The sequence below is a fragment of the Oryzias melastigma genome, linkage group LG5 (genome assembly GCF_002922805.2).
Source record: "Oryzias melastigma strain HK-1 linkage group LG5, ASM292280v2, whole genome shotgun sequence".
NCBI lineage: Eukaryota > Metazoa > Chordata > Actinopteri > Beloniformes > Adrianichthyidae > Oryzias > Oryzias melastigma.
In genome coordinates, this window is record NC_050516.1 from 2522037 (window position 1) to 2535664 (window position 13628).

At 43.6% G+C, this 13628-nt stretch overlaps 1 protein-coding gene across 3 annotated transcripts; it reads left to right on the forward strand.

The window, feature by feature from the left end:
• Window positions 1–1851: 1851 nt before the first annotated feature.
• Window positions 1852–13381, forward strand: si:ch211-117k10.3 (Krueppel-like factor 15). Of its 3 annotated transcripts, none has more exons than XM_036211787.1 (3): window positions 1852–2095; window positions 5231–6338; window positions 11646–13381. In XM_036211787.1, the coding sequence occupies exons 2-3, from the start codon at window positions 5296–5298 to the stop codon at window positions 11812–11814; spliced, it is 1212 nt and encodes a 403-aa protein (XP_036067680.1). In that variant the 5' UTR covers window positions 1852–2095; window positions 5231–5295; the 3' UTR covers window positions 11815–13381. The 3 variants fall into 3 exon arrangements, with proteins under 3 accessions (XP_036067680.1, XP_024126591.1, XP_036067681.1); XM_024270823.2 differs by having other exon boundaries at window positions 1852–2091; XM_036211788.1 differs by having other exon boundaries at window positions 1852–2040.
• The last annotated feature ends 247 nt before the right edge of the window (window positions 13382–13628 follow it).

Genomic DNA, 13628 nt, shown 5'->3' on the forward strand with positions numbered 1-13628 from the left:
GCCTCTGGATGTTGTAAAATACACAAAGGATAAAGAAATAAAAGACGGTCTGACCATCAGATACAAACTCCACAGATGCATGTGTTAATGGAAATGTGTGTAAGAACACGTGAGCAACCTTTGATTCATTAGAGGTAAAAAGAAAACTACAAACAAAACCAGACCCTCAGCTGTGTCATGTGACTGTGTAGATGTCACCATACTAAACACAAGTAGAATATCTGATTTCAGCAACTCGGCAAACAGTCCTTTTGGCAGTGACATTGGGTTACGGAGTCCAATTGACATGACTTTGTCCTTCAGATTTTCATTCATTTTGGTGAGACATTTTGAAAGGTCAAGCAGTTATGGTGCAACCTTTTCTATCCAACATAGGGCAGCATTAACAGATGTTATGTAACATGACTATCAGTCTATGAAGAACAGCAGATGCAAAGAGACTGTCCATAGGCTGCAGAATACCTCAGATTTTAGTGCTGAATAAATCACTTTAAATCCAGATCTGGGTCTGTAACCTTAAACGCTAACAGAATATTAAAGTCTTTAAGTGACTGAAACATAGCAATGCCAATGTTTAGAAAAACACACTTTGTTTATGATTTTGTGGCCATTAAAGTCCCACTGATCATCTTTTGATTCATTTTAAAAGCGTTCCCAGTGTTCTTTAAAGTATGATTATGCAGTTTTTAGGCAAAATTGGAAAAATCTGTGTCTATTTCTTGGACATAGTTTCTGCAGAGCAGCAGTAGTACATCTAAAATTCACCTTTGAGTTGTGGGAGGGAACATTGGTGCGGAGTAAGCCCAATCCCCCTTCCCATCATCCACCTGTTTGCCCACTTTCCCGCTGGCTTACAGCTCCTCCCAACCCCAACCTAACATTACCGGGTCAATGCAAATGGTGAAGAGATATTGGAGCTAGCCAGCCGTACAGGTTTGAGTCAGATGTCAGCTCGCACAAGGAAGACAAAGTGTATCAATCATCTACAAGTGGATGCATCAGAACAGGGAGCTTTCCAAAGTAACTTCTACATCACAACTACAAGCTTTTTCCAATGTCATTTGCTCCTGATTCACAACAATTTGAATAAAGAAATACTCAAAGCTTAAATATTTTATATGTCCTTCATCATCCGAAAAACATATCTAAAACATTTTGAAAACACATGTTTTTTCATTAGAGTGGGTTTTTAAATTGTAAATGGGCAACCGTCGTACAGCAGTAGAGTGGTTGACTTCTGATCTAAAAACTGAAGGTTCAATTCCCCCCTTGGGCAAGACATGAACCCCAAATTTCCTCTGATGGAAATTGGTGCCTGTGTTTGGCAGCAGACCTGGCATCAGTGTGTGGAAGGTAGAAAAGCACTATATAAGTATTTACCATAACCTAATTTACTTTTAAAAATGAACCCAAACTACAAACCAAACACTTATTGAAATCATTAGAATCTTCTTTCCTTAAAGCCAAATAGCCAAAATAAACAAATGAAGAATGCCTCAAGAGCTTCAGGTTTCAGACCCTTGATCTAAATGTATTAAAAAAAAACAGCTATATTTTCTCAAGTTTAATAATTGTATATTACGCCAATACAATTTAACCAATACGGTTTATTTTCTGTGTCGAATTAAGTGTTTCCCCCTAAATGTTCATAAACCCATCAAACACCGCATTTAATATCCTAAAAGCACAGCTTTGATTAACCCGCCGCAGTCTGAGGTCCGTGAACACCTCACATTAAACCCCCTCCTCTCACAAACATAAAAACCGTCGTTTTTTATATTTCTCCTATTTCTCCTCGACTTTTCGGTCAACACATGGCAGCTAGAGACAGCCAATCGGCGCCTCCGTTTTAGGGCGAGCCTCCGCGGCGCCCGACCAATCACGGCCGCGGAACAGGACCCGTGCCTCCCGAGTTGTGCAGCGCCGTGGTCACGTGACGCGAGGGGAGCAGGAATGCCAACATGGTCCCGTGGCAAGGACGGGATGTGAGCGCGCCGCGACAATAACACGACGGCGGCGAGCGAAAACCCCCCGAAGACGGTGAGCCGTTGACGGCGCCGCGTTCCTCCGTCGAGTCGCCGCCCGTTAACGGCAAGTAGGTCGAGCCAAACGTTCGGGTTTCTTCGGGAAAAACAGTCCCATTTTCCCCCCTTCCCCCCTCCCCTCTCCCCCCATGCAGGCGAAGTTAAGGCTCGCGGGGTTCTGCGCAGACTCGGTGGGTGCTCGTTGGCTTCTGGTTTTATCGTTAAAGTGGTCGTTTCGCGGTTCTCCGCGGGCTCCTCTCGGTTGTTTGTGTTCGGGCTCTAGCTTAGCCGTCGTGTTTACTCAACGCAGCGCGGCTGGAGAGTCCGAGGCCCTGCTGCAACATGTGCGCGGCGGTGACAGCAGCAACAAACATCCCTTACATAACCCACCGGGGATTATCCCCGCTGTTAGCTGTCTGTTTTTGGACTCTGAATTTACGGATACGGCTCCGAAACGCTTTATTTTTGTTATAAATAGCGCTCAACCCGCATCTTTACATTCAAAACAAATGCTTTTTATTTTAGGGAAAATAATATTAAGTTTAACTTCAAAACATCTGAAACTTCAGGTATATGTTACAAAATTTAAATATGAAAAAAAGATTAGTTTGTTTGTTTTTGTTTTAATGACCCACTCGGATGAAAATTTTGTTTTTAACATTTTTTGTCACATGTTTCTGTTGGAGGACATATATAAAAGAAAATTAAGCTAAAAATATTATTTGAGTATTTCTATATTCAATTTGTTGTGAATTAGGAGCAGGTGAAAAAATTATGTTTGAAAAAATCATATTTGTTGCATAGAAAGTACTTGGAGTGGACCATAAACTCCCTGCTCTGCTCCATTCCGATGGATTCACTTGTAGACGACTAGATCCACTCATGTCTTCATTTTCTTCATCTGAGCTGGCTGATTAACTACAATATCTATTACCATTAATTTCCATCACTGTTTGCCACTAAAAATAAAATGTTTTTTAATCAATGGGAATGTTTACATCGCCTCCATCATGTCTGCATCTGACCTCCATCCCTCTGCAATGGTAGCTTTACCCTAGAGTTTTATTTCCAGTCACGGCAAAAAGCCAGAGAAACAGGTTTGGGTTTCAAAATAAAACTCAAAACCGTTATTTAATTTTAAGGTGACGTGTCTACGTGATACATTGCTAATAACACCATCCATGGCATAAACGCACGACAAAACTTTAATTTTGGAAATGCAAAAACACATCGTTTATCTCACAAAACATACACTTTACACAAACCACAAACTCAGTGAGGAAGTAGTAGGCATGGGGCCTGATTTCTATACGTTTTGGATTAGCAAAGAGAGCAGGACGAGGTACTTGACATGGTGGTGGCAGGACAAACCTCTCCTCCGCAGGCCAGGGGTGCTGGGGACCGTTGACTCAACAGAGACAATGGCTATGTCCAGATTCCCACCCTAATCCCTAACTACTAAAAAAAATGGCATATACTTGTATGATGCTTTTCTACCTTCCTTGAAGGCCCAAAGCAATTTACAGTCACCGACCCATTCACACACTGGTGGTGGCTCTGCTGCCGAACACTGGCACCAACCTTCTACCAGAGGTAATGTGGGGTTCACTGTCTTTCCTAAGGACACTTCGACACATGAGTGGGCAAGGCGGAAATTGAACCCGCAATCTTCTGATCAAGAATCAACCGTCCGTCCGCTGCATCGCGGCCACCTGTATTTAGTGTGGGACTGTCTAGTCCCCTAGAATTAAAAAGCAATTTGGACACCATGCTCACTACTTATTTTATTTTTTACGGCGAGGATGAAGTCACCAATTTTACAAAGTGAAAACCTAATCAATACGAGTATTTTACTGTAACTGTTTATGAATCCACTGTGTTGTAATGATGACAATTTTCATGGTTTATTAAAAAAAAAAAAAACTAAAAAAAAAATTTGCAAATGCAATGCATTGTGGTCCATATTCCCATGTCTGGTAAGAATCGATGCACACTGATTTTGTTAAGTGAAGGAATTTGGACAAAGCCAGTGTTAACTAACTGACATTGTGAGATGGAGATGCACTGCAGATGGACCAGTGTAACTTTGGGGTTAGGCTGGGGCTGTGATGGGCTGAAAGCTAGTGGGAGAACACATAAACAAATAGCTTTTAGCAATAGGAACGGGGGCTGCTCCACACCAACAGTCAACTCAGGTACATTTCTAATGAACTACTGCTGCAGAAACAGTGTTCAAAAACCTGCTGGAGGGTTTTTGGCTAAAAACAACATAATCATAGTTAAAAAACACTGGGAAGGCTTTGAAAATAGATCCAAAGATGATAAGTTATAAGAATGAATTGTGGTTGGAACCAAAAGGTTACACATTCTAAAGCTCAGTAATCAGCCAAAACAAAATCTAAATGCCTCCATAGTTACTTTCTTTCACTAGAAAATGGAAAAATAAACCCAGGAAATGTTAAACTCTTAAGTGTTTAAGTCCCACTCCAGTCATCTTTTGGTCTACCGTCAAAGTGTTCCCAGTGGTCTTTTAAGCCAAAATAAAAAAAAGTTGTCATTTTTGAGGTCATAGTTTCTGCAGAGCGGCAGTACTTAGTTCAAAATTTGCCTCTGACTTGTAGACAGGGCTGTTGGTGTGGAGTAAGCCCAAACTCCCTTCCCATCATCCATTTGTTTACACTCTCCCACTAGCTTACAGCCCCTCACAACCCCAACCTAACATTAGTGGTGCAACAAAATGGCGAACAATAGCAGAGCTATCCAGCCGTACAGGTGTCAGGTCAGATGGGGACGTACTTGAATCTCGTCGTCTAGTGGTGGATGCATCACGATGGAACAGGGGGAGGGAGCTTGTTTCCTGCCTGGCATATTTTCTGCATCAAAAACTAGATCTTTAATCTTTCTTTAATCTGCTCCTGATTCACTACGAATTGAAAAATAGCCTCACAAATGCAAGTTTAAGTTAAATACATGTCAAAATTACCAGACACCATTTTCATCGGTGTGGGTCTTTAAAATTCTTGTTCAGAGTGCAGTTGGAGGAAGTTAAAAACAAACTTTCCTCTTATTTGGCCTCAGTTTCAGTTTCCTTAGATGCAAAATGTTTTCCTGTCCTTTTAGGCCAGATTTTTTGTAGTTCTGCAGAAATTTTAGACTCTGTAAACGTAATGAAATATTAAATCAGAATTTTGTCTCTGTCTCTGCAGGACCCCTTACCCCCACCCCACCCCCCCTCCGTTTGCGGACAGTTTCCCTCCCCGACGGCGGATCAATGGTGTCTCTCAGCAGCAGAACGCTCAGCGTGGAGACGGAGCTGTTCAGGGATGGCGGTGCCCTCTTCCCCCTCTGCCTGGGGGACGGACCCCACAGCAAAAGTGGCGTCCTGGCCTCCTACAGCCTCCTGGAGGCTCCGGAGGAGGGGGCTACCCTCAGCTCCAGTCTCGGAGAAGAAGAAGACGATGAGGAGGAGGACGAGGATGAGGATCTCTTCCTCAGCGCAGCGGGGGACGGAAACTATCCAGACCCTAAGCTGCCCGAGTTTGCCTTCCCCCCCTCGTCTCCGTTTTCTCCCACCTTGGAAGAGATCGAGGAGTTCCTCCGGGAAAAGATGGAGCCCATGAAGGAGGAGGAGCTGCTGACCCTGAAAGCCGAAGCATCCCCGGAGTCGTGCAGCTTGGAAGGGTCCCCGTCTTCCTCGGGGCCTCCAGCTGCTTCCAAAGAGGCCGAGGGGTTGCCAGGGATCAAACAGGAGAACAGTCCTGGTCGAGTTCAGCCCTCCCCGCCCGCCAACCCTAACCTCTCTCCGCCCACCTTGACCCCACCCGTACTGCTGGGGTCCCCACTGGTTCTGCAGCTGCAGCCTGTGCCCGTGGCCCCCCCGCAGGCTCCTGCAGGATCTCCTCCAGGGGCCCAAAGTGGGATCTGGCTCACCCATCTAGTGATGGGGCTTCAGGGTAACGCCGCGCAAAATCTCACCTTGCTGGCCCCCCAGGTGTCCTCCACCCAAACCACCACCTTGGTGTCACTCACCAACGGCGACAGCAAGTCCGGTGACCAGAAGTACGTGAAGATCGCCCCCCTGCCCATCAGCACCAGGACTGTGGAGATCACAGCTGTAACGGGAGTGGAGGGTCAGACTCTGCTGAAGGCTGTGGCCCCACGGGTGAACAAGGTGCTCCCCACAGAGAGGGTCCACAAGTGCTCCCACCCAGGCTGTGGGAAGATGTACACCAAAAGCAGCCACCTGAAGGCACACTTCCGGCGCCACACGGGGGAGAAGCCCTACACCTGCAGCTGGCCAGAGTGCGGCTGGAGGTACGTGACTCCACTTCTCATTAGTAGATTTTAGTTGGCAGTTTATTGAGAACTGAATTGAGTGACTCCTCCCCCATAGTGTTTCAAACAGGAAGTTCCCACCAAAATCCTATAGACTTCTATAGATAAATAAACAGCAAAACTCAGTCATTCTATTAGTCAGAATAATCACTCTTTGTCCTTTTTTCAACATTTTTTTAGTTATCTGAATTTTTTTATATTTTTTCTGTAGTTCAAGTTATTCAAGTTAGAAACTGGCCAATCAGATGGCTCAGCACAAGTAAGTTATCTCACGTAATACGTTCAAAATGTTTGTTAGATTCCCCCAATTCTGCTTTCAAGTAGTCAAAGTGTTGACTTCTAACAAGCTCACTCCTGATTGGTGAGAGTGGTTCCTGTAGAAACATTTGCTCAGTCTGACTTATACCAATTGCTGCTCACTAAAGTCATCTGGCTCCAACACGGCGGCGTTTGTATCACGAAAAGCATGACAACTGAATTGACATTATTTTGTTGGAGCCAGAAGTAAGGCGGTTACTATGGGTGACGTCACACTGACTTGGTCCAGTTCTTCTACAGTCAATGTGCCAAACATGAACTAATTAAGCCGGTTAACTCTGATTTTCTTTTTTACTCAAATAAAATCTGAGGGTGTGTCCGAAGTCCTTCATTACACACTATATGGTGTTGTTATTGTTATTTTGCAAATTTGTTAAATTCTCTACATATTTGATTTTGATATCCCATAACTTGCACACAGCATGACTTTTATCCAGTGGCGGGCCGTGCATTTCACACCTAGGCCTTCAGTAGTGCTCCATCTGAATCAACCCAACCCTCAATAACTATTTTATGGCAATAAAACTTCTACTGCAGGTACAGCTGCCACACACACACCAAAAGCATAAAAAATAACCTGATAAAATTGCAATAATATTTAGGTATATAGCAAAATTTTACTCACCAAAAATCCGGATTATTTAAACACAAAATCCATCCTTTCTATCCTCAAGAAGATTTCAATCACTCTGTCGTGCAGATTATCCGTGCGTTTTAGTTCCATCAAGAAGTCCTTTTCTATCGCCATGGAAGCTAATGCTGAAAGTCGAGCCTGCCCTGACGTATTTCTGGCATAAGTTTTAATTCGCTTCAGGGCTGAGAATGTCCGTTCAACAGAAGCAGTGGACACGGGGCTTGCTAGCTTCGGAGTTGCCCGACCCCGCTTAACAATGTCCAGCTTTTCTTGAAAAGTCCGTCTTGAAAACGGCTTTGACAGTAAGTCTGCAACCAAATCCATTTCTTCTCCTCCTTCAGCCATTGTGGATTGACAAACCAGCTATTATATTCGATTTATTTGCCTGTGAGGGTCGCTACGGATTCAGTTTACCGGCTCTGCCTAGTACACTCTCCGATTATCCAATCACAGCGCGTGAAAATCCTGACGTTTCCGTGGGCCAGCTAGCTGGCCTATCACGTGGTCTCCTCCAGATCTGATTGGTTGAAGCAACAGCTTGGTCGACAAGTATTTTATGCTACAGGGCCCGCAGAACTGATTGTGAAGGCCTTCAGGCAGATTTCTTTGACCCTAGCAACAAATGGTGCTGCAATGTGATTGGTTAATGCTTAAATAGGAAAATACACGTCTGGAAGCAGCGCAGCCAGGGAGACAGCAATGAAAGGACGAAGACAGAGCATTTGGAATTATAGAATACGTATTCACGGAAATAAATAATAATTAATATCAGTCTGTGATTCAGATATTTTTAGGCCAGCAGAGAAGGCCTTGCAGGCCCTGACGGCCCGCCACTGCTTTTATCCAAGTGACCCTCAATACTATAAAAGCCAAAATGCTTCCAAGCAAAGTCAAGGTCGGTTGGATGACGAGATCTTGAAGGTCAGCCATGTTTGTGTTCTCTTCAAAAATGGAAAAATGCTTTGCATTAAGTTCTACTTGTTACTTTAAGTTCTGATTTTTTTCCTCTGGACAGGCAATGCTGCTCAAATCTCACTGTTTCTGCCAAGCTGACATGCCGCACCCAATGCTCAAATTGCACCTCACATCGCATCTGTACGTTGACTTTAACATTGAAACTGGGCGCATCTGCTGTGCAAATCACGTTCTATGAACACAGCATAATGTCCTCTCTCTGCTGGTGTCACCAAACCTTGCCTCTTTGGAACAAGCTGATAAAAATGGGAGGCAAACAAGTCACAGGTTGTTGTTTTAGAGCTCACCTCAGTACTTGAAGCCGTTACTCATTTTGATCTCAGTTCCCACAAATATATGTTTAAAGTGTCTCTTCTTTGAACTCGGGTGGTCATTCATTAAACAGGACCGACCTCCCTCTTGGTAGTTACCTGGGTAAACTGACTGTTGAAGACATTGCTAAGCAGTCTGGTTTCTGTGAAGACACCTTATCCCAAACCCTCAAACCGGTTCTTGTAGCAGACACAATCGGCAGACTCACCAAAGCTCCAAGCAAAAGTCAAAAACCAACAAAAGCTTTCACGGATGAGAAGATTGGGTCAAGTTTCAGTCGGCTAAAGCCTCATCCTCAGGTGTGCTGCTCGTCCCACAGATCTTCTTTGCAAACCTGACTTTGTTTAAACAAGAAATAAGCAAAGTCAAACTTTATTTTATTTTTTTTTCTCAAAAACAACCATTTTAATGACATTAAGCTCACATCAACTCATTGTTTCTGCAGAACGATGAGTTGTGAGTTTTTTAACTGCTGATGGATCTTCAACACTAATTTCCTCCGTATTTCATTTAAACGGCTTCTGAGGAGCAGAGATGTTCTCTGAAGGTCCGGAGGCTTGTTGAAAGACGACACTTTTGTTCAGCCGGACGGGTCGGGGCTTTGGCGCGGCGCCCGTCGCTGCTTTGTTCTCATCTGCTGCAGGAATCGATAGAAACAAAAAAGGGGGAGCAGGAGACTCCTCTGTCGATGATGCATCTTGGTGATGAAACCTCGCGCATTAGCGGCCTCAAAGCAGAGGCAGCTCCAGCATTAACAGCTGACTTATTGACTTTATGTAAAACCATGAAAACCAACGCTGCTACTTCTTCATCTGTGGAAGGCTTTCATCACTTCCAACTCATCCCTTCCTTAAGCTTTTTTCAGAACTGCCCTTATGGGTGAATACGGGCGCTTTGTGGGCAAAAAGTGGTGAAACCATTACGGCAGTTGCAGGAGCCCGTTGGTGCCGTTCAACTGAAGGTGCATGCAGCTTGGCTGTTAGAAATGAGGAAATTAGACGAAGAGTAAGTTTTGTGGACTTTATATGGGTATCCTACTTGCACTGTCAGTAAGGAGTTGGGGTGCGCACAAGAGAGCTGCAGTGCAGATGCTCATGTAAATTAAGCTTCTTAGTCACATTGAAGCTCTCTCCTGCATCCTGTCATCGAACTGAAATGATTCTGGAAAGAATTGTCTTTTTTCCCCTTTCTTTTTTAATCTCCTGTTCAAGCACCGCTCAGGCTCCAGAACCGTTTAAATTCTAGATTCAGCAATATAGGAAATAAACAGCACTTTATTTCCTCAATCATACTTTTAGAACCTTATTGCTTAAGATATATTTATTTTTTTTTTGTTATATTGAAAGTGATTTTGTAATGAAAATCTGACATTTTTTTACATTTCTTAATTTACCAAAAAAAAAAAAACACCATGAATTTGTGGGCAAAAGCAACTTATATAAGATACAGCAGTAGTGTTGTTATCATTAAATAAAATGAATGTTACCATTTTATTACAGTGGAAGAGTTATTAATATTCAGGTAGTTTTCTTCTAAGTCTTAAAAAAAAGTGAAAGATTATTTTGGTACAGTCTTGGGATATATCGCGATACATATCGTATTGTGAGACATGTATCATATCGCCAGACTCTCGCCAATACAGTTGCATAGAGTTGCATTATCCTTACAAATACTCCATGATACACTTCCCACATCCACGAGCCTACAATGTTCACACTGGAGGGGCAGGAAAGGCCTTCTTCTTTTGCAACTTTGTCCACCACCTACACTTGGAAGGGGCTTGGTGTTAAATGTTGAAGCGATGCAAATCTGGTGAATCCTGCTCCAGGCTTTTCTTTGAGAGCTCTACTCTGATATATTAAAGACTTGGTGTCGCAGAATTGCACACAATTATTAATTTCTCCTTTATGATCCATTTTCATGAAGCAAAGGGAGATGTCGTCCATTGGTCACTACAAAATCCCAAGTACCTGATTGGTCAAAGTTTGACCTGATTTAAAGAGCCCAAAAACGGTTGTAAAAACGTGCGTAGATGCATACAGTATTTCACAAAAGTGAGTACACCCCTTACATTTTTGCAGATATTTATGTATATCTTTTTCATGGGACAACACTGCCGAAATGAATTTTTGACACATTAAAAAGTAGTCTGTGTCCATCTTGTAAAGCAGTGTAAAGTTTTTTTTTTTCGCAAAATAAATTATAATAGAGTCATCAATAGCCCAATCTCCGGCAACAAAAATTAGGGGTTTACTCACTTTTGTGAGATACTGTATAAATGCAAACGTTTTGAGCGCTGAAGCCTTTATGACTTTTCATTGAAAGAGGACACTTGAGCACGTGTCGCAGAGAGCGGTTTGAACGTCTGCTCCTCTCCATGACTCCACAAGCCCAGACAACCCAAAACCCTCATGTGACCAAGACTTTTAATCCTGTTGAGTTTCTTATTAAACTGAAGATGGCTCGCTGCTTTAGAAGAACTTTTTCACTCTTTTGCGTGTTCTCCATATTGATCTCCACTTCTTTGTTGAGTCTTTTTTAACTTCTGAAATGTCATCAGAGGAGCAAAGGTGTGTCATTTTGAGTTTCTGCTCAGGTAACTTAGGCTCTGTTTGATTTGGGTCGGAAGGATTTGGTTTAGATATGTGACTCCTGAACTTTTGGAAATGCTTACATCAGTCAAACAACACTTTTTAGAGAAGGATCACTTGATCAACTATGAAACATGGCAGTGGTAGTGTGATAGTGTGAGGCTGCAGTTCAGCTTTGGGATCTGGAGGAATCTGAATCCACAAACTGTCAAAAAATGCTCAAGAACCACAGAACAATGATCCAAACATCAACGGGTTCTTCTCTGAGTGCATCAAGTGACGATTCTGGAATGTTTTTGTATTGACTGGTCTCTGATTATTTGTGATGTTTCAGAATAAAAGAAAGTTTGATGATCACAAAAACCTGATGAGTATTGATTTTGTTCAGTCTGCTGCTGCGTCTATTTGTGGGAACAAGGATGTTTCTGGTTCTAATTTCACGCTCTTGTGTTCCAGGTTCTCCCGATCCGATGAGCTGTCTCGCCATCGCCGCTCTCATTCGGGCATCAAGCCATACGAGTGTTCTCTGTGTGAGAAGAAGTTCGCCCGCAGCGACCATCTATCCAAACACACGAAGGTCCACCGCAGCTCCAGGTCCAGCAGGATTATCCGGGCCACAGTGTGACACTTGGCGCCGGCCCGAACCGAGCCCAGACTGAACCTGGACCCGCCCAGCGGGCTCTGACTCAGGACGCTGGGTGGCTTGAGCCTCAGGGGGAGGGACCCTCAGAAGTTCCGGTGCTTAACAAGCAGAACTTTCTGGAAGATTCCAGCGAGCTGGATGACGTTTCGGCGCCTGCGGTTCCCTTCCGTTCTCTTCCACCAAGTTTGAGCTAAAACTGCGCCGGAATCGGACTTCCACGATCCTCAGTGAACTCCGAGATTCTTCTCTTCGTCGTTGCTCTTCCTCACAGATCAGGGTTTTACGCGAAATGTCCGAACTCTGCAGCCTCCATCCATGAAGCCCGTCTGCAGCCTCCCCTGCGGGAGAAGAGAATTTGTCAAAAGCTGATGCGTAAAACTTTGGCCTTGTTTTTACGATAATCCAAAAACAAAAAAAAAACAATCCTTAATCGGACCTGTATGCCTTTTCTTCATTCCCCGCAAAAATCTCCTCGTCGATGCCTTTGTCCTCGCCACAAAAGCTCCTCCCAAACCTGCTGCTGTTGGGCTTTCATCAATCTGACTGCGCTCGTCGAATTACCGCTCCTCACAGGAAGAGGGCGCCAATCTAGAAAAGCCTGTGAATGAAAACTCTCCCTCTGTGGAAGGAAAAAAAATCGTGATGGTGCAAAAATCATGTGAAAACCGTTCTTTACTTATTTACAGTAGCACTTACTGAAAAAAAATAAAATAAAAAGGTCTTCTTTCAGTCATAGCAGCAAGAAAAGCTAGTGTAGCGAGCTGGAAAGGCAGCTAACACCTTCAATCATTAACTTTTTCAGTACGACCTCTACTGAAACCAGGACACTGCGTGTACAGCTTGTTGCCTTTATATAGAAATGTTGTTTTTTTTTAACTGACAGTTTTTAATCAGTGCATTAAGCTATCCATTGGTGTTTCCGGATAAGGTTTGTTCCGTGATTGTGATCGATTCGTGGAATGTCTGACAGATTTGACCCAAAATCATAAGCTACGTCTGCTGGTCCCAAGTGCACTTGTGTCTAAAGGAATCATGGGATTGCAACAAAGGAAGAAAAGCGTCGCCTGGACGACTTTTACCTACGAAAAAAAGTGACGTTTTGGTGCTTTGCACGAAGAGGCCGCACATCTCACAGCCTGGACTGGACGGTCTCGGCTGCAGCCGGAGCAACACTGGTGCTTCTAGAATAAGCTCAAATGTGGAGCGCTCCTCCTGCAGCGTCTCTGGGTTTCCCTCAGTGGAAGAATAAAAACAAGCCCGCTCTGTAAGGTGGAAGCAGACAGACGGGCAGACGTGTTGATCCGTCTGAACTGGTGCTGTCTTTGTGTCTGAGCCTCCCCAGGCTGCTTCCACTGACCTACATCCAGACCTGTACACCCTCATCATCGCCCACTTCTCCCTCTGTCTGCCTGTGTATGTGATCCGACAGACAACCTGCCTGTCTGTGCTCTAATAAAAAAACACACTTTTTGGGGGGTTATTACAATTTTTTTTGGATACAAGAAATGCTATTTTCCTATTTGCAAAAATAAAATGCAAAAAAGACAAAAAAAAACAAGTCAACAGTTGAATCTTTTTCTCTTGTTTGGAAAGTATATATTTAAAAAAGTGAAGAAGTCAGCAGGGTCCCTGATGCCTTCAAAGACCCACTCTCATCGTCTTTTGATCTATGGTTAAAGTGTTCCTAGTGGCCTTTCATTAAAATTATGTTGCTTTTAGTAGGGCTGGGTATAGATAATAATTTCCAGAAACGATTCGATTCACAAGAGCCTGGATTGATTTGATTCCGATTTTTT

What these genes read in the sequence shown, in the direction of transcription:
- si:ch211-117k10.3 (XM_036211787.1), top strand. Translation starts at nt 5,296, where the DNA reads ATGGTGTCTCTCAGCAGCAGAACGCTCAGCGTGGAGACGGAGCTGTTC. An exon ending in TGGCCAGAGTGCGGCTGGAG is followed by an intron (nt 6,339 to 11,645) that starts GTACGTGACTCC and finishes CTTGTGTTCCAG; the next exon opens with GTTCTCCCGATCCGATGAGC.